This window comes from Fusarium redolens (assembly GCF_020744475.1).
Source record: "Fusarium redolens strain MPI-CAGE-AT-0023 chromosome Unknown BKA55scaffold_6, whole genome shotgun sequence".
Classification (NCBI taxonomy): domain Eukaryota; kingdom Fungi; phylum Ascomycota; class Sordariomycetes; order Hypocreales; family Nectriaceae; genus Fusarium; species Fusarium redolens.
The window spans coordinates 1261177-1287761 of record NW_025763669.1 but is presented as its reverse complement, the minus strand read 5'-3'; the positions used below and the strand labels follow the sequence as shown (position 1 = coordinate 1287761).

Genomic DNA, 26585 nt, shown 5'->3' with positions numbered 1-26585 from the left:
CCCGCGGTGGGGCCATTGTTACGCAGGGGAGGTAAGAAAACTTAGGATATTTATCCTAAGTGATAAAAACAACTGATCTAAAGGCCTCCTAAGTCTACACTAAATTTGCTTCAATATTTTTATCACTAAGGATAGAGGTCCTCAGTTTCTTGCTCCCTGACGCCTGCCTGTGACCCAAGGCGGAGCTCCACAGGTCACCAGTCACGGTCATCTTATCCGTTCAGGTGAACCCTTCGAGATCACGGAATACACACAACTATGACCTTATATTTCAACTATAACAGGTTATGAGCCCTCGAGAAGACACTCTGCAGCCAAAAGCTAAAAGTGTTATCGCTTTAGTGACTTGTTCACCTTAACGACCACAGTAGCGACGAGGACAGCGACAGGCTCTTTGTTGAACAGGACCGACAGATTGTATCAGAGGATATCGATTACACCCTCAAAAAACACCAACAAACATCAACGGACTAAGAAACATATCACAGCAGTAAACCTGCAACCAAGAGACATACATATACGCCTCAGCAAACAGCATCAAAACTTCAACCTTGCTGCTTTGTCCCTCGTAACAGTGATCGTGACGTCGACCCCGCACAACACCAAAGATCTTCTGTTGGAGAAGAGGGGTGAACAGCAATCCTAATTTGCCCCCCTGCCGCTTTCAACCATACAAGAGGTCGTCCAGCCTTTTAACTTTAAATAACAGTACCTTAGTATAAACAGGAGTCAAACCCAGGGCAGCTAAGGTTTACTGCCTCAAGGACGCAGTTGCTGCCTTAACCAAGCATTACAAATACCAGCTCTCAGTACCTAGCTGGGTCGAACCTTCCATTCTTCCTTCAACCCACCCAAAAGGCTGCCTCACTCTTCAGTCGACCCCGCACCTGCCTTAAACGTTTCTGCTCTGCTATTTAACAACTTTGCCAGCGTCACACGAACTTGGAACCTTCATCATCCACCATCACTTCTTGGAGCTTCATCATTCCCAGCATCATCAACATGGCGGCGCCTTTGAAGTTTGTCCCTTTCATCCCAGAGATAGAGTTGTCGTTCTACCTAGCGCTCTTTAGCTCAAAGCTGAACCACGACAAGCTCGACGACTCAGTGCGTAGCGTTCTGGGCCTCTATGAACCCCGCTTGGAAGAACCAGAATCCAGCTGCCGCGTGCACCTATCAGGAAATGCTCTCACGGGCAGCAGGTAAGTCCACTCTTTGATTTATGCACAGTCCTTCTCTGACCATGGCAGCACTAATGCGCCCAGTCCACCTCTCGGGAAAATGAGGGCCGAGGGAATCATTAAAAACACTAATACATTGGAGGATCTCAAGAACATAGACAAGCCTGCCATGCTTAAGACTGCTGGCCAACAGGTATTTATGAACCCACCGACACTGGAGCACCACTGACAACTCTAGATCTTCGATGCGATCAAAGATGGGAGTATCTACTCTATTCCATCCCTGCTCTCATCATTCATCATACTGTCATACGCCGATCTTAAGAAGTATACGTTCACGTACTGGTTCGCGTTTCCCACCCTGCACTCTGAGCCTTCGTGGAACCGATCCGGTACAGCTGAACGGCTCAACTCCAAGGAAAGCACGGCACTTGCCGACAGAGTCGGAACTTGGAGATACAGTATTGACACTCGCGAGCATGGATTCTTCCTGGTGAAGAAGGTACACGTCCAAGAGCAGGATACGGATGCTGCAGACGCTGCCCAGGGGCTTCCATTCAGATGGGAGGTTGCCTCGCTGCGCGAGTTCGAAAATGGCTTCTTCAACCATGTGGCTGAAGAGGACCGCTACTTCGCATTTGTTGACCCTTCAACATACCCAGAAGATCCTGGGTGGCCATTGAGAAATTTCCTGGTTTTAATTCGACAGCGATTCCGTCTTACAAAGGCAAAAGTCATTTGCTACCGAGATACTCAAGCTAGGAGACACGAGGCTCGCAGTGTTATTCTTCCACTCGAGATGGGCTCAGTCGAGAACTTGGAGATCACCGAGATGCCCAAAGTTACTGGCTGGGTTCGGGCAAGCAACGGCAAAATCCAGGCACAGCGCATCAACGTAGGAGAGTATGTGGATCCTTTACGACTGGCCGACGATGCTGTCGACATGAATCTGAAGCTCATGAAATGGAGGGTCGCCCCTAATCTCAAGCTGGATCCTATCAAGAACACGAAGTGCCTCCTCCTAGGTGCTGGCACACTAGGGTGTAATGTGTCACAAGCTCTCATGGGTTGGGGAGTTCGGAAGATTACCTTTGTGGATCACGGACGAGTATCCTTTTCCAATCCCGTACGACAGCCACTGTACAGTTTGAAAGACTGTTCTGATGGAGGAAAGCTAAAAGCACCTCGAGCTGCTGAAGTCTTGAAAGAGAAGTTCCCAGGTATTGACAGTGCAGGACACCAGCTATTGATTCCCATGCTTGGTCACTCTTACATAGACGAGTCGAAGACGAGAGAGGATTACGAAAAGCTGGAGAAGCTTATCGACGAACACGATGCCATTTTCCTGCTCTTGGATTCAAGAGAGTCACGATGGTTACCAACAGTTATGGGAAAGGCCAAGGGAAAGATTGTCATGAATGCTGCTCTGGGTTTCGACTCTTTTGTTGCTATGCGACATGGTTCTGAAAGCCATGCCGAGGGGCAGACACCGCTTGGCTGCTATTTCTGTAATGACGTTGTGGCACCAGCGGATGTAAGTTCTCATTTATCTGACCGCCAACGTATCTAACATTGATTTAGTCTCAAAGGGATGCGACTCTGGACCAACAATGCACTATCACTCGACCCGGTATTGCAGGTTTCGCGTCTGGCATTCTTGTCGAAATTCTGACAAGCTTGTTACAACATCCCCAGGGTAAAGATGCTCCAGGATCACAGCCAACTTCTGGAGTGTTTCCAGAGCGAGACCCCTCTGACCATCCTCTGGGTTTGGTTCCGCATCAAATAAGGGGCTTCCTCCCGACGTTTCAGACCATTGTTCTCCGGGGTCAATCTTACGACTGCTGCAGCGCATGCAGCCCCAAGATTCTTGATGCCTATCGCAGAGATGGATGGGATTTTGTGAAAAGAGCACTGAACAACAAGGACTATGTGGCAGAGCTCTCAGGTCTTGCAGAGCTTCAGCGAAGCTCAGAGTTGATGGCAGAACAGGTTGACTGGGAAGAAGAGGATGGCACTGTCGAGGATAGCGACGGGGAAGTGATTCTTAACACATGAGCATTATTATTCAATGGCAAGGGGAAGGATCACACGAGTATAGTTAATCAAGAGCAAGGAGAAGAATTCAGTTACGGTTCTATAGAAATTATCGTTATACATGGGTTGCTTTAAGCACCCTTCCTGCAATGCACCTCAACGCCTTTCCATGCTATGTACAAGTGACTGTGCATTGTCACAATTGGTCCCAATATCCAAGTATCCATGAGTGCATGTGTTTATCGAGTAGTGGTACCGTCGAGTCTTGCTCGGTCGAAGTCTGTCCAAGAGATTGGGGTGTCTCTGTCTATCTATCCTTTACAGTCTACCGTCGAAGGCATACTGGGCAGCGAGGGGCCAGCCGAGGATGACAGCGAAGCCAGGGAAGAAGCTGGACGGTGTTAGTTGATATTGTTTTAAGTCTTGGATGTCAGAGGAACTTACAAGAGAGCTTGGCTTCCAACTCGCTTGAACATCTTGGCGTAGTCGGGCTTAGCAGGCTGCTGAGTGATGGGAAGACGCTCGAATGGGTGAGACTCCATGGCCCGGCCAGCGTTTCGCATAGCAGTGAGGAGAGAGAATTGGCGGCGCTGGACAGCGCGGGCGGCAGATCGAACAACGATGGGAGACATGTTGATTGATTTTAAGGAGTTGAGTTGGTGTAAGTGGTTTGGTTGAGTTGAGTTGCTTTGAGATGAATCGATTTGAAGTTGTCCTTGCAGGAAACCCAGTAGTAATATACTCAAGAATCGAATTGAGTGGTGAAGACGTTTGTTGAGTGGAGAGTTGTTATTGCTCTGTTGATGCTTCAGATGCTGCTGATGATGAGAGAAGAGACTATCTTTGGAACGGTATATGGCATCCTCTTATACAGAAATAAGATGCCGATCATTTTTTACTAAAGATCACAAATTTGGTCAAGGATTCCTTTAAACGGCGACCTCCCAGAACCCGTGCAGCCGGATACATCCATTGTGGTCAGATTTCATCTGGTTTGGCGACCATCATGCCACTGTAGAGACCTGGATCCTGGGGTATTGGAGGGTGTTTTGACAGCTGGCCAATCATGTTTCACCGTAAACTATCAGTCAGCACAACAGCCCAGAGGTGCATGGCACGATTTCTAGGGCGTCGAGGGCGGTTGTGGTGCGATTCTGATTTGGTCGGCGGGGACCGGTGACGCTGGCGATTGGTCAATTGGCACATCCTTACCTACACCCTGTTTCTCCCGTCAACACTTCGTTGTTATCGACTGATTCTGAAGGATCCCAAAAAAGGATTTCAGAATTTCTGGATCCCAAACGAAGCAATGACCTGCGCTGTTTCCGGGGAACGGCGAAGAGCAAGTGGTTGCATTTCTGAGCCTGGATTGCAAATATCACCAGGGTTTGCCATGATATGATAGTCATTCAACCACTCACAAGGCTCTCATGCTTACCCCAAAATGTATCTGCCCTGTCGTTTCTACCTAGTCAAGTTCTAGGTTCTGGTCCAGATTGACAGGATAGCCCAGATTTGATCGCATGAGATCCAGATGATGATAACCATGCCATGATTGCCGTGGCTGTCGCCGATGCCGATTCTGGTTCATTCGTTTCCATGGTTTATTCTTAGTCTGCCTATTCCCGTGCCGATGGTAGGTCTCTTTCGGAGAATTCTAGCTCAAAGGAGTCACCCAGTTGGTGCTGTAAGCGAACTTAGGAGGCAACGGCGCGGAGGAGAGAATTTCGGTGCCGAACATTCGGCTAGTTGTCAGCATCATGTGACCTAAAACGTGATTCCGTGGCCAGCTACAGCTGTCAACTCAAGCTAAGCTAAACCACCCTGTTGGCGATCGCGACGAGACAAGCTACGAGCAATTGCTCAATACACTCCTTTACAATTCTCATCAATGCCACTTGTCGACCCCGTCACCATGTCGACAACACTTATCAAGAGCGGGACCGCCGCCCAACAACCCGCGCCCAAGGCCGTCGTGCCCGCGATTCCGCTCGTCAATTCTCCTGCCGCTTTGCCCGCATCAGTCGCTCATCAGCTGTTGCTCGCTGGCCTGTTCTACTGGCGCTTCGATGCCCTGGTGGCCGATCCCGTCTCGACTCTTCAGACTGGCCTCCCAGTTGTTGCTGCCATTCAGGCTGTCTATCTTATACTGAGTCTCCCGCCAGCGGGATCCTCGGGCTCTTCGAGGAAGCCTCGTCCTGGTGAGAAGAAGAAGTCAGATGGACGGGAGGCAAAGGCTATTCCTGTAAGTATTTATGTTATGCGTGAAAGCCACAAAACTAATGTCAATGGTATAGACCGCAGTTATTTCATTGCTCCTAGCTCTAATCCTGACACCGGCTCTTCATCTCCTCCTTGTCCTCTTTGGCGCGCCTTTCCTTACACATGTTCCTCATACATTCTTGTGCTGCGCGCATATCGCCGTCCTCGCGATTTATCCTGTCTTCTACGTTCGTGGCTCCGACCCCGTGCCTCTTCAGGCCGTGGTTGGTGTATCAGCTCCATTTGACCAGACATTTGGCGGCTTTATTGGAACAGTGGTTGGAGCTTGGCTTGGAGCTGTTCCTATTCCTCTCGACTGGGATCGCGAGTGGCAGAAGTGGCCCGTCACCATTGTTGTCGGTGCTTACATTGGATACATCGTTGGATCTCAGATCTTGGGCACCGTTTTCTTTGGAAAGCGCTGGGAAGTCACTCCTGAGATCAAGGAGGAATAAGCCATTGGTTCACGACAAGGACAAGCGCTGTTGTAAGATGCCTGTATGGCAGATTGACTGGGATTTACAGAGATATTTATGGCTGTGGATACATTGTAATGTACCATGGTAAAAAAGTTTGATATAATGACATCGCCTACCATCATAGCGATAAGAATACATAATAATGAATACAATGCATTGGCCTGCCATTACTTCTCTGACCAAATACGAATTCAGGATCATGACAGACAGATACATGTATGCTGTATCATTGACCGGAGCTATCTTCCTTCATTACTCTATTTTAATGGTAATGCTCATCATGTCGTCCGGGGATGACATGCCAGGTAGTGCATGTGAAATACCCTATACCTTAGCAACATCCTGTTTGGGATCAAGGTCATTCGAATTCTCATCATGCTGTGGAACTTATGTTATGAATATTGATATAATTGTTTTGAGAGTAACGATGGCTAGGTCATTGATCCAGGCACTGTTTAGGTATGCTTTCTTGTCCAGTATAGATAGTCTAGGGGAGGCAAAACTTGAGACCTATATCCAAAGTGACAAAAAGACGTAGGTAAATTTAGTGTAATTATCTAGGTTCTTAGACTAGTTATTTTTGGGACCTTAATCAAATGTCAGAAGTTTTCTTGCTCCCTGAGGATAGTCTATAACAAGCTTGGCACTACACTGGATGTGATCAAGTTATGAGATTATTAAAAAAAATCAAGTCTCAGCATACGTAAAGACTAGTTCTCCCTCAACATCTCCAAATCGACTGGTTCTTGGCGGCCGGTTTAGTTACCTTGGCTCAGACGTAATTGGTGTATACATGGTTGGACGAATTGGACGTATATCAAGGCATCATGTTCATTTGCCAAACGGCTTTTAGAAGGCCATATTCAGAGATTACTGGTGGAGCAAACGCTGATAGTTGGACAGTTACCTGACATATGAGAGGACGATATTGTCTCATAATTGATGAACTTGTAATCTCAGTACCAATATCAATAGTCTGATGAATGCCGTTCTCACACTCGACTACATTGACTGGACAGCGAACGATAATAGCTCGGCTTGCGTCTGCCAGTGCGAAAATCCTCTAGGACTGATCGCCATTGGGCGAACCGTATTCCACAACCCTGCATATTCGGCACAGCTGGGCTCAAACTTTACAACCCCAGATTATTGATGTGCTAACACTGATATCATCGTATCATCTTCTGAGATCATGACCTAAAGTTAGACTTTGACGGACTCATCCTTATCGTGACGCTTTCCTTGGAAGGACCGTAAGAAGAGAGATTACAGGCGAGGGCCAGACTTGTCGAAATGGGGCTGGCGACTCGTCCTCTCTTGGCCCTCCACCTTCAAGTGCCGGTGAGGCCGTGATAGAGGGCTTGGAACTTTAGTTTAAGCTTGGCACTGACGCGTGCGCTCGAATCTTCTGAAACATGAGATTAACCAGCCAAGAGCCAAGCTGAGCCAGCGGAGACCATGACAAGCCAAGTCAAAATCAGGTTAATCTAGAAACTGCAGGCCAGCTCGGGCGCTTATTCCCAGGGCATGACCAAAGAAAATTTTAGCAACAATCATGTTTCCTTTTCAGGCAGGGCATTTTTAATTGACCCTGTTGCAAGGGCTTGGAGTCGGTAGACTCGGCATCTTTTAGTGGTAATCACACAGTAACGTGCTGATTACGACAATTGGGTGTCAGGTAATCTTGCTCGTCAGGCACACTGCATAACATCCATTCTCGAACCATGAACCCTCAGTTACGATATCAGAGAGGCTCAGAGTGGCCACAGCACATGATACAGAGATCTATATCAAGATTTGAGGTTGAATTTGGCATCGAGAATGAAGGATTTCGATAACTCAGCCACAGCGATTAACGAATCCTTTACATCGTCAACCACTTCGCTAAGATCAAGCCCAGTTGGCCATTGATTGAGGCTCGCCCCAGCCACACTGCGGCATTCGCCTCATGACGTAGCCCGAGTAACCTTGTCAATTCCGCGACAAGTTGGCTGGGGTGATGGAAAGAAAAGCAAAGGCACTTATACCATTGCTCACTGGGGCATATTAAGCACATATTGATAGAGATTGATATACAACTTATATGTGAACAAATGTAGCTTTCTAGAGTTATTTCAGTATTTAATTTAATCAGTTTAGAGAGTATAATACAGTTCAACGTAGCATTTGTTATTGTGATATCTGCGAGGTAACCCGCTGTTTTTCTTTCCGCACGGGGTCACCCAACTGCCAAACTTGTAAACTCATGTGCCAAATTACAAGGTCAGGCGGGAAAGAAGAGAAAGCAGGGCCCATTTTGCTTGGCCCACGCTCTCTTCTTCTTCTTCGTCCCTGTGGCTTGCCTCATCCTAGTCAGTCGATGACGCAGTGCCCAGAAAGAAGGTGCGGTTGAGGTTGCGCGGACGCTTGATGTTACTTGGACAGGGAAAGTTGGAAGCTACGGAACGAAATTGGTTTGGCAGTGATTGCCTTCTAATGTTGAATGGGTGTGTAATGAGTGATGTGATGCCATGCCCGTCCTTGGCCCGCCCGTTTATGACGGAGCCTTGTATAAAAGACAAACCATCTCCCTCTCAACCACGAACTTGTCCTTACCATCTCATACAAACTCAGTCCAACGAAGCTATTCTATCTTCTCACTCTCAACCACCACCTACTACTTTACACATCTTCCGAGTAACACCTCGCCTTCACAACCGACAACATGCCTTTCACTGCTAGGTAAGCTCGACCTCTTCAACCATACTCGACTTCGCGACGTCATCCCGAGAGATCCGCAGTTAGGGTTGTCGCAACATGACTGCTATGGTAGCTCAGGATGGCACACTCGAGTCGTTGTGGTCGATATGAACAATCAACAAGATTATAGACTAACACTTTTAATAGCGACATCTGCAAGATCCTCCTTGCCATCATCCTCCCTCCCGTGGGTGTCTTCCTCGAGCGTGGCTGCGGTGCCGACTTCTTCATCAACATCCTCCTCACCATCTTGGGTACGTTCCTCTTGTCTCTCATCCCAATCCCCTATACCCAGCCGCATCCGACCCCTCCGTGGTTTGGGGCTTATCCATCCCTTGAACATTGCTCAGCAGTTTACTAACGTTCCGCTGCAGGTTACATCCCCGGTATCATCCACGCTCTGTACATCATTCTGAAGTACTAAGCCTCTTTGCACCTTACTTCTCAGCTATGCGGCGCCTCCCGGATCGCTTTAATGATGGCTGCCCCGCTTTCTAATCGCCAAAGACTGGTCAGCCATCGGTTGTCATTATCCATGCGACACCTTGTCTGACGGCCAAGACACCAATGACTGCCGAGCAATCCGGGCGCATGCTGTCTGCCGACGACGCTGTGACGAGCTGTGCAGGTTGTTTTCCTCACTTTGATACCTTACGCCGGTGTTCCGCGCTTGGCGCTGGATGCTGATTTTATGACTGGCATGGGCGCGATTCAAGTTTCTTCTTTTCCTTTGTTTAGTTACGACATGATGGAGGCGCATGTTGGATTGGCTCTCAAGGCAAAGATGCACTGGGCTTTTTAGTAATTAATTCGATACCCGTCAATCCAACAATCCCTTAACACGTCAATGTTATTGTTACCCCAACATTTACTCCGCGACATGAAGTTGAAGCAAACAACAAGTGACTGTCTTCGTCCCGTTGTACAGACTGGCATCGGCAGATGTGTGTAACATGGGTCCCCTGTTCTCGACGGACAATGCGCTATCCATAGGCGGACACTTTTCAAGACACGCCAAACTCAAACCACTGATTAGATGAAAACAGTAGCACCAAAGTACAAACTTGGTTATGTTTGGAAGTGTTTGCCTTGTCTTACATTAGTGTTGGAACTTTGGTATCATTGGGATTTTTGTAACTCGTCGTCAAGTCCAAGAAAGAAAGGGATGAGGATCACTAAACTCATGATTGCCGACTCATCAGGATCATTTGGCATTGTCGAGCGGGTTCATCATGGGGCGATCGATGTGGCTGTGCGTTCAATGGATTCAAATAGAAACAAGGGTGGAGCTTGGGCTTTTTGACTGTCCACAAAAAGACAAAAATTCGAAGCGCGAATACGCGTATCAACTTTGTAATTGAGGTTGATTCCATCATAGTTAACCCTAAGCCGTTGGTTGAGAGTTTGGCAGTCGGAGTCGCTAAAATATGACATAATGCTTAAGGCTTAAATATAGTCACGTGCTTTCGCTCCTTATGATGCTACAACGCGTCGCCACGCGTTCAACATATCGTGTACTTCACCATTGACCTCACTCCTCGATATGCCTCCAGCACCACCAGATGTAATAGAAATACCTGACGATGACGGCACGGCTTCGGAGTCCGAGGACAACACCTCATACTTTTCAAAGTCTGCGCAGAAAAGAAAACACGAGACTGAGATTGAAGAGAAGGTTGAATGGACTGGAGACGAAGACGACCTACCTGCAAAGCCCAAGAAACGTCGTGGTGGGCGAAAATCAACTCGAAAAAAGAAAGGAGATGATGTACACGCAGAGAATGAAGCACCCAAAGATGATTATGAGCTGGCAGGTTTACCCGATTATCTGATCGAGCGACGGCGCAAGTTTGACACTAAGAGGAAACTTCACCACGATAATGCTCTCATGGTACCTCCTGATTATTCGGGAATTCACTTTGAAGAAACGAGAAGACTCAGAGAGCTGGAAGAGCGACCCAAGTTTAGTGAAAGCAGTGGCATAAAACCGTCACGACCGTACAAAGATATTGAGTTGCCCCAGTCAGCAGGGCTTATTCCAGCATCGATCGCCCAGTACCTTCGAGACTATCAAGTTGCCGGCGTTTCATTTCTTCACAGAAAGTTTGTCTACCAAGAAGGCGGCATACTGGGAGATGACATGGGACTTGGAAAGACGGTGCAAGTTGCTGCCTTTCTAACAGTTGCATTTGGCAAGACTGGCGACGAGCGTGACGCCAAGCGGCTGAGGCAAATCCGCCAATATCCGGACAGATGGTACCCAAGAATATTGATTATTTGCCCCGGGTCTCTCATTGTGAATTGGAAGAACGAGCTAGATCGCTGGGGCTGGTGGCATACTGACCTATTCCACGGATCCCACAAAGACGATGCCTTGAGTACCGCTCGTGCAGGGCTAGTTGAAATTATGATCACTACTTACGACACATACAAAAACAGCCGAAGCTCAATCAACATGGTTCAATGGGACGCAGTGATTGCTGACGAATGTCACCGGCTGAAAGACAGATACTCAGAAACTACCAAGGCTCTCAATGAGATCAATGCGCTTTGTCGTCTTGGCCTCACTGGTACCGCGATCCAAAACCGATACGAAGAGCTCTGGACACTACTGGACTGGACTAACCCTGGACACTTCGGGACTCTGGCAGAATGGACACAAAGAGTTACCAAGCCCCTGACTGTTGGCCAGTCTCACGACGCAACGAAAGCTCAGCTCAGCCTGGCAAGAACAACCGCTGACAAACTCGTTCACAACCTGCTACCACAGTATTTCCTTCGGCGAATGAAGACCATCATAGCGAAGCAACTACCCAAGAAAACCGACCGCGTCGTCTTCTGTCCTCTTACAGATCTCCAGAGGGAAGCATACGAGAATTTTCTGGAAAGTGCGGATATCGATCTTCTTCGCAGTCTTTCTGAGCCCTGCTGTGGAGACAAGAAGAGAGGATGGTGCTGTGATCGCCTCCTTTCTAGCGGCGTGCGTTGGCAGAACATTGTTTTCCCAAGCATGATTGTTCTGCAAAAGATGGCAAATCATCTCACTCTCCTTGTACCACAAACCACCGACTTAGAGGGTAAACACGAGTCAGATTTGAACACTCTTCGAACTTGCTTGCCTGAGGACTGGAAATACGTTTACGATAATCGGGATCGGATTAAGAATCTTGTTAATCCCGAGTTTTGTGGAAAATGGAAAGTTCTGAAGAAGTTGCTCAAATTCTGGCACTCAAATGGCGACAAGGTACTTGTCTTCTCTCACAGTGTGCGACTTCTTCGTATTCTCCAGCACCTATTCACCAATACGAGCTACACTGTTAGCTATTTGGATGGCTCCTTGAGTTATGAACAGCGCCAGGAAGTTGTTGACACATTCAACTCCGACCCGACGCAGTTTGTCTTCCTCATTTCAACCAAAGCTGGCGGCGTGGGACTCAACATCACATCTGCGAATAAAGTCGTTATTGTTGATCCTCACTGGAATCCGTCTTATGACCTTCAAGCCCAGGATCGAGCCTATCGTATCGGCCAAACTCGCGATGTTGAGGTTTTCCGCCTTGTCTCGCTCGGGACAGTCGAGGAGATTGTGTACGCGCGTCAGATTTACAAACAGCAGCAAGCAAACATTGGCTACACTGCGTCATCTGAACGTCGCTACTTCAAGGGTGTCCAACAGGACACTGATCGAAAGGGCGAAATATTTGGTCTTGCCAACATCTTTACCTACCATAACGATAGTGGTCTATTGCAGGAAATTGTAAACAAGACAAATATTGCCGAAGCAAAGGCGGGTGTGCATCTTGTGGATGTCAACATGGAGCAGGCGGCCAAGGATGGAGAGGACCTTGCCGTAGTGAAGAATGAAGAAACAGATGCTGAAGATGGTGGCATGAGTCAACTTGCCACTCTGCTCACAGCAGAGAACCAGCAACGAATGATCGAATCCAAAAAGGCCAAAAAGCCAAAAAGCGACGCGATCCAAGCGATCCTCACTTCTGCGGGTGTCGAGTATACACACGACAATAGTGAGGTGGTTGGAACGTCCAAAGTCGAGGAACAACTCTCACGACGAGCTGTCATGACGACGTACTCGTCTGGAGATGTTGATGGACAGAGCGCCCTTTTCGCGGAGAGTGATGACGAACAAGGGGACGGCCTACACAGCATGTACAATCCCCCTGAAGAAGTCATGCTCCGACATTTCTGCGAAATGGCCAGAGAGTTTGGCTTTGCGAACGCAACAGACTTTGCACTTGTTGTGGAGAGCTGGAGTCAAGAGGCAAGGAGAAATTGTCTGGACACTTTTTATAAGAGGAGAGTTGCGAAGCTTATACAAGAAGGCATTGTCAAGGAGGAGGATGTGAAAGATGCTGCTCAAGTGAAGACTAAGCACGACATTGATGCCAAAGAAGAGGTCAAGGATGAGAAGAAGGACCTTAAGCTGACCCCGACAGAAGAAGACATCAAAAGGCATGATACTAAGGATGCTTTGGTGAAGACGGAGACTACAAAAATGGAGACTGTTGACACCAAGATTGAGGATGAAAAGAAGATCAAGACGGAGGCTCAGGGGTCGAGTGTAAGGACCTCGATATTTCTCTCAGATGACGATGATGACGACGAGCTGTGATGGGCGTTGGCGCATTCGATTTGATACCCATAATGCATGACTCATATTTTGATTCCCAGCCGCGACATTGTTCCGATGTGCGTGAAAGACTATGGACAGCCCTTTATTTGGTCAGTGTTCCAACAACATGGGGAAGAATTCCAAATCTTGCTTCTCCTTCAGGCTGTGCTAGGTCAATATTCTCCCATGGCCCGGCTTCTCTTAACGATTTCCCTGTTGATCGGCAAATGCGGCACGACCCCATGACTTGTGACCACACAAGACCAGTAACCCCTATCGTTATCAGCAATTGCTTTTCTGGGCTGGATGACTGACTCACATTGATAGGCACGCAAGAGGACCCCCCTGTTCTCATTGACGCGCACATGCTCATAGGCATACCATCGACCCCCTTTCTTGAGACTTTGATACAGAAGCTTGATGTTCTTCTCAGGCTCAGGAATACTGCAGAGACACAAAATTGTGACAATGCAATCGACACTTTCTGGCTCAATGCGCCCATCCCACGCCTTTGGATCGTTGAGGGATTCAATGCCCACTGGGACAACCTCATAAATATCATCAAGGCCAATCTCCTTCACTCGTTGTCTCAGAGTTGCCGCAGACTTGGGATTTGGTTCAATGCCGTACACGCGAGTCAAGCCATTGCCTCCTTTTCTTCGCCTCAATTCTCCATCAGCATCTCCTTGGGTGTTCACTCCGACGTTGACTTTTGCGAACACATCCGCCCACATTCCGGTCCCCGCACCGATCTCAAGAACGACGCCGTTAATGGGCTCTCCAACAACCTCGTCTCCCATATGACCATTTCTCACACGACCTTCGAGTAATGGAATGACACGGTTCTCTGCGTTGGCTTTTACCTGTGGCCCGATGAAAGCCCAAAAGTTGCCGAACCAAACATCTTTGAAGCGGGTTGGCGAGAACAGAGTTCGGAAGTCCTTGTTTCTGATAACCTCGAAAAGAGTGCCAGGAAGGAAACGCATAGCTATTCCCATGAAAAGATAGGGGCCAGTGAGGCACTCTATGAGCTCCTTGAGGGTTGAAAGAACTGCCATGATGGGCAATGAGTCACAGTGATCCAAGCACCAAGACCATGAAACATGCGTATGCGGGTGTTATATAAGGAGGAAGAATTGCTTTATATAGAGTAGGATGGGGAACTTTTGACTTAGACGCACACACGGGACTCGGCTCGTTTTGTAAGTTCTCCGCCGCCCGGATACGGAGCCGAGCGGGGCCGAAGGCGCCACAGCAATCATGATTGTCACTGTATTATTCTTAGCCTATGAATTGTGTGGTGTAGCATGATATTGTTTCTGCAGAATGTGGAGGTGCCTTTGCAGATGCTGATCCTGGGCACGTCTCTCCAAAACAGAATTATAATCCTGGTTTATCTTATACCCAGATGTCTCAGCTAAACTCTCTTCAAGATTTGAGCTGCCTGGGACAATGGTTCTTATCTGAGAAAATCCCTGAACAATAATTCAGGCTTGCCCTCATGGTCGTCCATGACGCCATCTATGTAAGATTTTGGTTGATCCAAGGGGATGTCAAGGCAGAAACTTGGAGAGCACTACCTGAAAGCCAGGGATGGAGGAAAAGGAGTTGCCCACATCATCTGCCACACTTGTATTTCCCATACAACCGAGATACAGCTTTGAGATTTGACCAAACGTCTATTATCGGAGAGAGAGTCATTCTCAAACTTTTGAACCATCATGGTGGAGTTCTCCAAAGAAGAGCACATACAAAGACGCCCGAACTCCCAATTGCCCATGCATTTCCCTCCCCTTCCCCTTTCCATCCTCTGGCATCCAAACAGCCAGATCACAGCAATTCGAAATCGTCCAGCTGGTCGCGATACTTCATGATGTTCCTCTTGATCTTGCTGCCCACAGTCCATGTCACAAAGTCCTCCATGCCTCTTGTGACCAAATACGCAGGATCCGTAACGGTTTCTGTACCCACACGCACATGGCCCTGCTCAATCATCTTCGTCGCCGCTTGCACGGTCTCAGCCATGCGCAGCCTTGTCATCAGCACGGGCAAGCGACGGCGCGCAAAGGCGCTAACGGTAACGCTGTTCTCGACGGCGGAGAGCTTCGAGGCGCTGGAAAGAACACCCATATCGTAGAGCTTGTTGAGGAGAAGCTCTTCGTGCTTGCGGCGTGTTGCGTTCTCGGGAGGGAGGAGGGAAAGGCGATGAGCGAGTTGGCGCAGAGACTGCGATTGTTAGTACAATGAATATGCGCCCGAGATAGAAGTGACTTACGCCGCAAAGACGGTTATACTTGTGATAATCCTCGGGCTTCTGGATCATGTACCGTCGCATGACGGCCTTGTCGCGATGGCCATTGTCGGATTTGTATGTAATGAAGTCTGTCTTTCGGAGGAGCTTCTGCTCGTGATGCTTGAGTTTTCGGACCATGATTGCGGTATTTGTTCGCCTCCAACTATTAAGCACCCCGTGACACTCGTTCGATGCCTTTTTTATGTGTCGGCGGCGCAGTTGTTGGTAGAGGAAATCGTTGCTGTCCCGCTATACAAAAGTTCAAGGTTGGATGAGAAAACGATAAAATCTGAGTGGAGTCGCGGAATCTGCCCCGCCGCATTCCGCTTGGTCGAAAAACCTCCAACGTCGAACATCACCAAAATCAGCTCTAGAGCCTCGCAACCGCCAATTCGACCGACGGCTTCAATTGCGACCGCCCAAAATGCCTCCTCAACTACCGACGGCCTCGACGGCTTCAACGATTGCGCGCAGCATCATCCGTCCCTTTTCCACCTCAGCAGCTACTTCAGCTCCCGGCCGACACCCCCCCTCCGGTGGACATGCCAACCGTCTGGCCGGTCTGAACGCCAGCAGTAGCAAGGGTGGAGTTGGTCGAGGAGTACGCGGAGATGCTGCCTCGAGGCTTTTAGAGCGATTCAAGTCGCGGACAAACACGTACACTATGGAGAAGTCGGCACAGATGGAGTTCCTCAAGAACCAGAAGATGTCAAACGATTTCCTCAAACAGATGCCGAGACGATGGGAGGCTGGTGATGTCTACTCGCCGCATGACTTGAGTCCTGTCGAGATGCAGAAATGGAGGAAGAAGACTGTGCGAAACAACGATGTTATCGATGCTCTTGGAATTAGCCCTCTTGATATGTACAAGGTGCGTTCATATCGCCAACCAATTGTTACACACACTAACATCTTACCCAGAACTTCTCTCTTATCGAGCACTTCACATCCTCCTCTGGAATGATCAACCACTCCAAACTCACACGTCTTCGACCCGTCAACCAGCGCAAGGTGGCCAAGATGGTCCGCCGAGTGCAGGGCATGGGTATCTACCCCAGCGTGCACGCTCACCCCGAGATGCTCCGAGATCAATTCTTCTCACGCCAAAAGTAGACCAGTCGTATGTAGAAAGGGAAACGACTTGTCTGTGCCGGCGTTTATGTTGTCTGGGATGATTGATGTCATGGTCATTATTTTTGGTCATATGTATAACAGCCTCAACCTCTATGTAACATATTGATACAATTGTCTACATCCAAACATCTCTTCGTTTTATGCAAAATCTTTGTGATACATTCAAGCTCTTATTATCCTGTTGAGCTTGTATTGGCATAGCGAATCTTTGTTGAGTCGCTTGCCCTTGGACTCAAGACTAGCCCATGCTTCAGGATACCTCGTCTGAGCCCAGCTTTTGAAATTCGACTGCAGCGTCTGTCCTGGTAAAGCGTTGAAAGCAATGCCCAGTCTATTTCATGTTAGCGATTTGTTGTATCAGTAGGAGATAGGATTGGAGCTCACGTCATTGCATCTGGCTCACCCCCAGTCGCCAAGCTCATTCGCATAATAAGATCCTGAACCCCCGCCTCCTCTCCACTGCCAGCAACGGCACCAACATATGCGTTGTATACTGCCGGTGGCACATCAATGTCCATACTTTTTATCCGCTTCCAGATGATGTGTGCTTGCCTTGCGCCATTCGGTGTACGTTCAAGAGCCCAGAACACGGCTTCTAAACTGGCATAAGAAGGTCCTTCTTGGGAGGCTGTGATCGCTTGCCAAAAGTCCATCGCCTGAGTAGTCTTCCCGCAAGCCGCATGAGCTAATAAGAGAGAAGTATAGAGCTGAGTGTTGGGCTCAACTGTCGTATCCATTTTGAGCATGTTGTGAACGATATCCAGAGGCTCTTCATCTGGACATCGTGATAAACCCTCAAAACACGAGATATATGTCTCACGCTTGGGGTGGTAGTCGTTATTTCGGTGCTGTCGCATGTGACCAAAGACATGGGATGCCATATCTGGACGTTTTCGCTCAAAAAAGGCCTCCATCAGCTGTACACGATGCTCAAAGCTAAGATCTTGGAAGAACTGCCGTAAAATCTGATACCCGTTCCATGCTCGCGAAGTGCTAGTTCCGCGGTTCACACAGAATTGGGTGAATGCATCCTGAATAACCTCTCGCTCCGCTGCGCTAAATTGGAATGAGTGGACAGATAATATATCCATAACCTCGTAGTGCTGCTCATTCTCCAAGAATCGGATACACAGCGAAGCAACTATCTCCGGCTCAAGGAGTACCTGATTCTCCTCACACATCTCGATGATCTCGCCGATGATCTTGAAATTTGGTGTTGATTGCGTCGTGAGAGTCATCATATACTCGTTTACCAGTCGGCCGAAATCCCACCAGAGATCAGGTTGAACATGCCAGGGCTCGTGGTGTGTGACTTTCTTGTATGCTGCATGAACTCCCGGCAGATAGCCTGCTTGAAGTCGCATCTCCATGAGGATAAGGTGAGATTCACCGTCCAGCTGGAGACCCCTATCTGTGGCAAGCGAGAGAATCTCCTCAGCTAATAAGGAGTCGTTCATGCCCAGAGCAGCTCGGAGAAGACTGTTAATAGTGGCGGTGGTCGTCTTGATAACTTGCTGAGAACTGTCCATGTGTGATATCATCTTTTCCACCTCTGGTAAGCCTTTACCAATGATGAGGATCGCCTGCAACAGGCTATCCCAGTAATGCTGCTCCGGTTTCTCGTTGAGCTTGTTGCCGATCTCAAGGAAAAAAGGAACCGCCCATTCTTGCAGGTTATTACGGGCAGCAAAAGAAGCAATCAGGGGTATGATCTTGTTTGACGGGCTTCCAGATGAAAGTGGCTTCTCGAACCATTGCCTTGTCTCGGAGACTCGGTTGTTCTGAGCATAATAAGTGACCAGAACGCGCTGAAGATGTTTATCATAGGGATAACCGTTTTTCTCGGCATAGTTAATCAGCTCGACAAGGTCCTCTTCACAGCCGTCCCTGGCAAGTCCATCCGCTAAGGATAATATCGGATTTTTTGTCTTCTTTTTGCAGAATTCCATGACATCGTTCCATTTCGCGTAGACAATCTCGAGAGCTTCCTTCGATCCACCAAAAGTGCATAGCACAGTGAGGTACTGTGACCATATTGAACCACTAGTCACCCAGTTTGGTTTCTGCAGCTTCGGGTTATTGATGGCGGACCAAAGGGTTCTGGCAAAATCTAGATGATGCTCGGTTCTCTCGCGAGGTCGGAGGCTCTCGAGAGCAGTGAGGGCTTTTAAAAGCTCGGGGATCTCGATCTTGGCCTGGGTCGGGAATTCGCGTTCTTGAACAAGATATTCGAGGAGTCGACGGCATTGCATCGCTTGTGTACCGTTCAATGCCATTCGACTAGACAGCTTTCCTTCAAAGAAAGATTTCCATGCTTGGATAAGCTCTTCTGTAGGCGGAGGCCGTAAATTATCGAGCATGCGACTCCTCCAAATCATAATCTTCTGCCATCCTGGTTCGAATTCGGGTTGACGAATCTCGCGGGGAGCCTTGGAGAACAGACCGTCGAGGAAGAATCGTCTTGAATAGCCATTGTTTATTGCTCTAGGTGTGCATCTTCGTCGAAGGGGAGCTGAATAGACAGCGCAAGACGGGGATCGGACTTGTTGGATAAGGACCCGTCGAGCATGGCGGGCCAATTGCGCCCTCATGATGGAATTAGTCTATGAGAAGGAGAACCTGAGGGAATTAGCCAATGCTTAACACGAGCGATACCGATTGATCCTTACAGAAGCATGTTTGAACCGGCACATTCACTAATGGTACGACGGGAGATGGACTCGGCAATTGGGAAGCTCAAAATCCGATCGCGACACTTGGATTTTGGAGTTGAAGTGCGGAATATCAGTCGCCGATATTTATCCGATCAAGTTTACATATCCACCTCCGCAATACATTATTCAATGATGCTTTTTTATAAGATGATTTCTTGATGTCTTTTCGAAACCATTAATCTTCTTATATGGGAAAATCATAGTAACCAAGCAGGCTCAAACTTGTTCGGATTCACAGACCCTTGACCCTGATGGATATTCTACCTACCTAGGTATCCAGCATTTTAAGTTTTAACGACTTCACCAGAACATGGGTTGAGATACAAACCAAGTCACTGTAAGCTACATAATGGGTCCTCGGATTCAGCGGTGGCTCAGAATTCATAAGACAATATTTTGCTGTTCTGACTAGTTCAATGGCCGTAGAGTTCCACCAGGGCTTAAGTCCGATGAAGCTATGGATCAAAGCACAATCGTGGATCTACGTCATGAAGCTAACCCTGATAAGCAGCTTATAGGAGCTTCAACTCCTTCAGCTCCTTTCGTTATCACGGCATTGTGATCGATGGTCAAAGCCTGAAACGCACAGCACTATTATTCCACCAATGCCTTGTCCTGGCCAGTAATCAAGCGTCTCGGATGATCATCCGATTAAACTCTCATGGCGCTCTTGACTGTAACTATCTACCGAAATCATACCCCGCCCGAAGCCGCAGACGTTGGTGGGGTGCTATGATGAGCTGGAGGTCGTGGAAAGGCACGACTATAAGAGCTGGAGTTTAAGAGTCACATCTCCGAAGCAAATCATTTCCGAGGAACTATAAAGAGCTTGACCCCTCCATCTTCCATCTATTTGTGTAGTCTTGCATTAATATACCAAAAAACACCATCAACCGCCGCAATGCCTCTCGTAACCCAGAACGTCAAGCCTCGTGTTATCCTGGGTCTAATGACCTTTGGACCCCCTGGCAGTGAACAGCTTGACGCGCGTATCTTTGACCCTGAAACTTACAACAAGGCCCTTGATATCTTCCAAAGCAAGGGTTACAACGAAGTCGACACTGCCCGCATCTATGTTGGCGGCAAACAGGAGGGCTGGACTGGCACGCAGACCAACTGGAAAGAGAGAGGACTTACTGTGGACACAAAGGTCAAGTATCCTACCCAACCTGGCGAGAACACATACGACAAGGTCATCGAGTCGGTTGAGACCAGTCTGAAGGAGCTGGGAACTGACTGCATCGATGTAAGTGGCATGTCCCGATAAGCTTAGTTGCATGCACTAACACGCCCATTAGCTGCTCTACCTCCATCGTCCTGACCGCGGCACTCCTTTCCAAGAAACCCTCGAGGCTATCAACAAGCTACACAAAGATGGAAAGTTCGTCAAGTTCGGTATCAGCAACTTCACCGCGTACGAGGTCGCAGAAGTGGTCATGATCTGCAAGTACAACAACTGGGTCCGGCCCACGGTCTACCAGGGCATGTACAACTGTCTCACCCGTTCTATCGAGGCAGAGCTCTTTGTAGCCTGCAGGAGATATGGCCTCGACATCGTTGTGTATAACCCTATCGCTGGTGGTCTCCTTTCTGGCAAGATCAAGTCGATGGACATCAAGCCCGAGAGCGGCCGTTTCTCTGATCAGAGCAAGATTGGTACCGCATATCGCCAGCGGTACTTCAGAGAGAGCACATTCAAGGCTCTGAAGGTTATTGAGGAAGCTACTGAGAAGAATGGACTGAGCATGCTTGAGACAGCTCTGCGATGGATAATCCACCACTCGGGACTAAAAGTCACAAACGGCAACGATGGTATTATTATTGGTATGTCCAACGTTCAGCAGCTCGAGCAGAACCTTGAGCTCGTTGAAAAGGGACCTCTGCCGGACGAGGTGGTGAAGGCACTTGACCAGGCGTGGCTGTACTCCAAGGCAGATACGGCCAACTACTGGCACGGGGATTTGGAGTATACATATAATGTGCACGAGGCTCTGTTTGGTGCATCGGCCAAGTAAAATAGCAATAGGCAGAAGAAGTAATACAGAGCTTGGTATAGACTACCTTAGACACTGGACTCTAAACTCACGTGCTGTCAGTCATTTCTGTTGGTGGCATGGTCATACCGTTCAAAAAGGCTGTCTTGGTTTTTGTGGCGCGTGGAGAGAATGCGAACGGCACATGACCGAAGGCGTCATTTGTTTGCAGGACAAGGTAGCATGCAATCAGATCTTACAGAGATCCAAGAGACAGGTCAAAACCTGTTATTGTGCAAAGTAGGATTGTGCTTTTGTACCACGCATAAGCTTATTTCCGCACGTGGGAGAGCAGAGAGTTTACCTAATCTCTGCTGTTAGTGAATACTTTCAACGGTTAACGGTAACTTATTCGCCGTAACCTTTCAGCTGTAACCGCGATAACCTCACTGAGTCGCTAGTAACAAACTCATCAACGGTAATGATTCGAAACAATCACCTCATGGTTCAACAATCTTAGCCTGTTCTCCAGTGGATTCCAGGTTCAACAATGACGGCACCCTGCTGGAAACCCCCCCGCCCTGTGTCATCCAACTCCCCGCGCTGTTGGTCCCCTGCGCTACAGCGGAGTAAACCCCCTGCAAAATCGGGGTCTCGAGACCCGCTTGTCTCCGCCCCGGACCATCCATGGCTGTTTTTCAACACCACCTTTACATACCACGGATCCAATACCACGCCTCGATTTGCCAAAAAGACCAAACCCGGTGCAGGCCCAAAATCAGCTAAGCCGTTTCACTCCTTTATCGCACCCCTCGCCTATTGTATTCGTAATTTTGTCAAGTTTTTATCTTTATATAGAAGTACCCCTTCCCTTCCCTCTCCCTTCATGCCTCGGCGTGATACCAGTGACCAAGAAGTCCGCCTTCTGCAAGGTCACAATCGATCGTCTACGGACTCGGATTCTTCAACATCATCTAGCGACGACACCACATGCGAACCAGGTCCATCTTCGACTGCCAGACCAAACATTGTTGGCGCCCGTGGCACCGCCGACCATCCGAGCGACGCTTCCGATCTTGACACGAAGCGCCACGATCCCAAGAACACAAACATCCACAGTGACAGCGAGTGGTTGGAATTGGACAATATGGATCCCAATGACCTTCGCCGACCTCATTACCATCGTCATGGCGATGGTAAATCTGGAACTCCTCTCCTTTACAAGGAAGATGACCCAGAGCGTGGCCGCGCTGGTTACTCGCCTCCTAATGGTGGATCAAAGGGGTCAAGGGAGTCTAGCGAAGACGATCTCCCATATCACCCCGGAGAATCAATGGGAGGACCAAGTCTCAGTCGGCGATCCACGATGCGCAGTCGAAGCCCTCAAACCGCCGCCGCTGTTGCCGAAGATTCGACCAAGAAGAGGTACACGTACGCAGGATTCTTCCTCATCGTCAGCCTGATCGCATTCTGCGTTCAGACAGAACTGAGCGCATACATCCAACACGACCTTGGCTGGGACAAGGCTTACTGTATGATGTACTTTACCCACGGTTCTTGGATTGTGTTATGGCCAGTTCAGCTCCTTATTCTGCGCTTCCAGAAGCGCGATGTACCATGGCCAGTATTCTGGAAGCGACATAAGCAACAATTACGCACCACCGCCATTATGATCGAAAAGCAGACCCTGGATGTATTTCATATATCGATTCAGCATCGCGCGCGACCCGTTCTTTATTTTGTTCGATTCACTGCCATCATTACTTGCTCGCTGACCGTCGCTGGTTTGAGTTGGTACATTGCCGTTAGTCTGACAACGCCATCGGATCTGACGGCCATCTACAATTGCTCTGCCTTCTTCGCATACGTATTTTCCGTTCCACTTCTTCGCGAGCCCCTTCGCCTCGACAAGTCGATTGCTGTTCTAATCGCTATTGGCGGTGTCCTCGTCGTTGCTTATGGTGACACCAAGGAGGGGGGCGAGAGTGTCGAGGCTGGAAACCGATTCCTTGGCAATCTCGTCATTGGCGTGGGTTCAGTTCTGTATGGTCTGTACGAGGTGTTGTACAAGCGCTATGCTTGCCCACCCGAGGGCTGCTCACCTGGCAGGGGTATGATCTTTGCCAACACCTTCGGTTCTTTGATTGGGCTTTTCACTCTCACGGTGCTCTGGCTTCCTCTCCCAATTCTCGACTGGCTCAACATTGAAAAGTTCGAGATCCCAGCTGCTTCTACGTGCTGGCTCATTCTCCTCGCGGTGCTTTCCAATGCCACTTTCAGCGGCTCGTTCCTCGTTCTCATCTCCCTGACTTCCCCTGTCCTGTCATCGGTCGCTGCGCTGCTCACCATCTTCATTGTTGCCATCGTGGACTGGATGATTACTGGTGAGCCTCTGAGCTTTGCCGCTATTGCTGGAGGCGCCATGATCATTGTCGCATTCTTGGGCCTGACTTGGAGCACGTATCGGGAGATGAAGGAGCATGCAGCGATGGAGCCTGTCCCGGACTTTTCAGACAGCGACAAGGATGGCGACATCGATAGTGACGAAGATTAGAATTTGTGTACTCAACATGGCGTTTTGGGTTTTAGGGAACGGCCGGGGACTAGGTTCTGGCGGTGTATCTATTGTGTACAGACTTTACCGGCTGCTTTGTGCATCATTTAGAGGCGTTTGTGTCTGGATTTAGGGTTCATCTACAAGAAGCCTGGGAGGCTGAAGGTTCACCAAGATCCTGGTACTTGGATCAATATAGTCGTGGATGAGTGATAGATTTCATATTCTACCAAGATAAAGCATGATGTAGATGAATGATGATCAACAACATCCGCGCCAGTATGCTATCTCTCGGAGCTCTTCCTGCGTAGCATAAAAGGAGCCCAGGTTCTATGGCTTTACTGGACTCGGGGAACTATTTTAAAGAGTGCTCATAAAGTTGCAAGGTAATCATAGAATTGCTGGACGACCTGTGAACTTAAATATCATAAAATGCTACCCTGTTAATCATAAACTTGACCTTAGCTTTGTCAATTTTTCGGTCGCATAACTATGATTCTTCTGCTGTAGTTTGTTCATCACTATTTTGAATATCATCCTTGACAAAAACACCCTCGCTCTCTTCTCTCCACCCATTTGAACCATTGATATGGCCATCGTAGGTATTCATCTTCCACACTCCTTCTGCAGGTGTATCACCTGTTTCGAATACCTTTAGCTTCTGCCAACCCGGTTGAGGAACAGTTTCCAGCATCTGACGCACAAGCAATGCGTAAGATGTATCGCACTCAAGCCACAAGTCAGAAAGGTTCACCCGTGAAAGACTGCTGCTCTCCCAGAAATCATGATTCTTGGGCATCAGCTGTACATAGAGATGCTCCACAGGCGGACAATTAGGGATGAGATGGTCGGAAATATGGTGAGAAAGGGGGAATGTGGCGATGTAGGACAACGAATGAAGGTTTACACATAGAGCATCGAAGGAAGGATCTGACGAGTCAAAGATTGCAGGAAGAAGAGTAGCTGCTGAGTAGTGAAAGAATTCGTAGGTCGAATAGACTGGGGCGAAGGATCCTTCATTGATGAGGACTGAGTTCCAGTCTCTGATATGGAACAAGTCACAAGGGATGCGATTCGTTGGTCCAGGAATTTGTGAAGGCAGAATCTGTACTCTTTTAGACTCGGCAATACTTCGTGATAGTCGCGATAATGATAGAACATAGTAAGTGCTGTTGAAAGCCCAGTGACTCGACAAATCGACAGTTCGGCTCAAAAGGGAAGCGAGAATGTCTATTGAGCTGATCATGGTGATTCTCAGGGGGTCAATGACATCAAAGATCGTATGCCAGAGCCAGTTGTTATCCCAGAAACACTGTGCCCTGTCTTCCTCAGTCCTTGTGTCACTACCCTCGGCGTCTCGGTCCTCTTGATTCAGAACAGACCATAACAGATTCCAGGACATTGGCGTCTCCGGCTGATGAGATACAGGAGGCAGAACGCCCCAGAATTGGCCATCCGGATATCGATTCTGGCCTGACCCGAGAGGAAGATCGATCATGATAGTGAAGTTCTCAACGGAGGATGATAGGTTGTTTCTTCGGATGAAATTCAGAACCTCGATTTGTGATGCGGCATCTTGTGCAACTGGCTTGTAAAAACGCCGAAATGGCCAAACAACATGACGGAAGAGTATCTTTATTACAGAACTTCTCCAGAGACGACATACTAAAGAAGCGTTCTTGAGTGGTGTATTTGGACCGGATGGTACCGGCCTGGTGAGTTTTGCAGGGTCCAGATAAATGCGCCTTTGTAAATCAGATTCAGAGTCAAGAAAGCTGAGGATGTGAACAACGAGCTCGTTTGGAAGATTCTGCATGTTCAGCGAAGCCATGGTTTGATCTGGGACATGATTTGTTTGATTGCGGCCAAAACAAAAACAGGTTGGAGTTGCATTTTGGAAAGACAGGAGTTTCTGCTAGTCGTTGTTTGAAAGGAGTACGACGATCTGATGACGGACTAGGATTACCCCACGTCACAGGTCACTAATAACTTCGGGTACAGTGCATCAACTCGGATTCGCTTAGATATCCCGGGAATAATGATAATTTGATTGGGTGTTTGTAGATCGAGACTGTGCGTCTGAAGGAAGCTGTAAGCGTTTAGAATGCAACTTATAAAATAAGCTAGCCTATAAGAAGACTGAGCTTTGTTGCTTCACAAGACATATGATTGGAGCTTTATAAAACACATACATCAACCAGTCTGGATATGCATATACTGTTTCATATCAATGCAAGAAATCCAAACGGATACTGGCCGACGTATCAAGTGTCTGTAAACTGTAAATGACTACAAGGAATTGTTTATACCCTCCCTACGGCTGCTAGAATACAAACAGCGGACTGTGAAACTGTAAACGACTTTTGAAGCTTGGTTATTGCAAGTACCCGTCTTTCTTCCACCTTACCTTGTCACTTAACATTATTCTCACGATGGTTTGTCTCGTGAGCTTGCATGAAAGGGATACTAGATTTCCTATGGCAAGGTGAATGATATCCACACTCAAGGTGTCATTGAAGAACTCACAGAAGGTCTAAAAATCTGACATTATGTTGTTCCCTCACTTTATATCTTTCTGCCATAGCGAGT

General features: G+C 48.3%; 12 protein-coding genes across 12 annotated transcripts; 7 read left to right on the top strand and 5 right to left on the bottom strand.

Moving 5' to 3' along the window:
- Positions 1–1002: 1002 nt before the first annotated feature.
- BKA55DRAFT_725791 (uncharacterized protein) lies at positions 1003–3624 on the top strand (the record flags this gene model as incomplete). The annotated part of the gene is made up of 4 exons (XM_046201119.1): positions 1003–1202; positions 1251–1374; positions 1420–2715; positions 2763–3624. 4 exons carry the CDS (start codon positions 1003–1005, stop codon positions 3237–3239), a joined length of 2097 nt encoding a protein of 698 aa, XP_046051084.1. The 3' UTR covers positions 3240–3624.
- Positions 3537–3850, bottom strand: BKA55DRAFT_688528 (uncharacterized protein; the record flags this gene model as incomplete). The annotated part of the gene is made up of 2 exons (XM_046199222.1): positions 3537–3609; positions 3663–3850. The coding sequence occupies 2 exons, from the start codon at positions 3848–3850 to the stop codon at positions 3537–3539; spliced, it is 261 nt and encodes an 86-aa protein (XP_046051083.1).
- Positions 3851–5133: 1283 nt separating this feature from the next.
- BKA55DRAFT_537913 (GPI biosynthesis protein family Pig-F-domain-containing protein) lies at positions 5134–5935 on the top strand (the record flags this gene model as incomplete). The annotated part of the gene is made up of 2 exons (XM_046189974.1): positions 5134–5463; positions 5516–5935. The coding sequence occupies 2 exons, from the start codon at positions 5134–5136 to the stop codon at positions 5933–5935; spliced, it is 750 nt and encodes a 249-aa protein (XP_046051082.1).
- Positions 5936–8663: 2728 nt separating this feature from the next.
- Positions 8664–9122, top strand: BKA55DRAFT_592799 (uncharacterized protein; the record flags this gene model as incomplete). Its single annotated transcript, XM_046195449.1, has 3 exons — positions 8664–8680; positions 8846–8952; positions 9073–9122. 3 exons carry the CDS (start codon positions 8664–8666, stop codon positions 9120–9122), a joined length of 174 nt encoding a protein of 57 aa, XP_046051081.1.
- A 407-nt stretch (positions 9123–9529) lies between these two features.
- BKA55DRAFT_564247 (uncharacterized protein) lies at positions 9530–10144 on the top strand. Its single transcript, XM_046192478.1, has one exon. The coding sequence runs from the start codon at positions 9735–9737 to the stop codon at positions 9999–10001; it is 267 nt and encodes an 88-aa protein (XP_046051080.1). The 5' UTR covers positions 9530–9734; the 3' UTR covers positions 10002–10144.
- A 97-nt stretch (positions 10145–10241) lies between these two features.
- On the top strand, positions 10242–13328 carry BKA55DRAFT_508277 (P-loop containing nucleoside triphosphate hydrolase protein; the record flags this gene model as incomplete). Its single annotated transcript, XM_046187412.1, has 1 exon — positions 10242–13328. The coding sequence occupies one exon, from the start codon at positions 10242–10244 to the stop codon at positions 13326–13328; it is 3087 nt and encodes a 1028-aa protein (XP_046051079.1).
- A 103-nt stretch (positions 13329–13431) lies between these two features.
- Positions 13432–14386, bottom strand: BKA55DRAFT_592797 (S-adenosyl-L-methionine-dependent methyltransferase; the record flags this gene model as incomplete). Its single annotated transcript, XM_046195448.1, has 2 exons — positions 13432–13601; positions 13648–14386. 2 exons carry the CDS (start codon positions 14384–14386, stop codon positions 13432–13434), a joined length of 909 nt encoding a protein of 302 aa, XP_046051078.1.
- Positions 14387–15158: 772 nt separating this feature from the next.
- On the bottom strand, positions 15159–15759 carry BKA55DRAFT_688523 (uncharacterized protein; the record flags this gene model as incomplete). The annotated part of the gene is made up of 2 exons (XM_046199221.1): positions 15159–15554; positions 15604–15759. The coding sequence occupies 2 exons, from the start codon at positions 15757–15759 to the stop codon at positions 15159–15161; spliced, it is 552 nt and encodes a 183-aa protein (XP_046051077.1).
- Positions 15760–15974: 215 nt separating this feature from the next.
- BKA55DRAFT_674389 (ribosomal protein S18) lies at positions 15975–16869 on the top strand. The gene is made up of 2 exons (XM_046198053.1): positions 15975–16492; positions 16543–16869. The coding sequence occupies exons 1-2, from the start codon at positions 16046–16048 to the stop codon at positions 16732–16734; spliced, it is 639 nt and encodes a 212-aa protein (XP_046051076.1). The 5' UTR covers positions 15975–16045; the 3' UTR covers positions 16735–16869.
- A 1-nt stretch (position 16870) lies between these two features.
- On the bottom strand, positions 16871–19498 carry BKA55DRAFT_640761 (uncharacterized protein). The gene is made up of 3 exons (XM_046197132.1): positions 19425–19498; positions 17140–19374; positions 16871–17086 (listed from the first exon to the last, which is right to left on the bottom strand). Exons 2-3 carry the CDS (start codon positions 19344–19346, stop codon positions 16918–16920), a joined length of 2376 nt encoding a protein of 791 aa, XP_046051075.1. The 5' UTR covers positions 19347–19374; positions 19425–19498; the 3' UTR covers positions 16871–16917.
- A 491-nt stretch (positions 19499–19989) lies between these two features.
- Positions 19990–24367, top strand: BKA55DRAFT_662618 (NADP-dependent oxidoreductase domain-containing protein). Its single transcript, XM_046197638.1, has 5 exons — positions 19990–20715; positions 20768–21467; positions 21634–21666; positions 21897–22047; positions 22301–24367. Exons 1-5 carry the CDS (start codon positions 20371–20373, stop codon positions 23994–23996), a joined length of 2925 nt encoding a protein of 974 aa, XP_046051074.1. The 5' UTR covers positions 19990–20370; the 3' UTR covers positions 23997–24367.
- BKA55DRAFT_564238 (uncharacterized protein) lies at positions 24368–25989 on the bottom strand. Its single transcript, XM_046192477.1, has one exon. The coding sequence runs from the start codon at positions 25825–25827 to the stop codon at positions 24487–24489; it is 1341 nt and encodes a 446-aa protein (XP_046051073.1). The 5' UTR covers positions 25828–25989; the 3' UTR covers positions 24368–24486.
- Between the last annotated feature and the right edge of the window lie 596 nt (positions 25990–26585).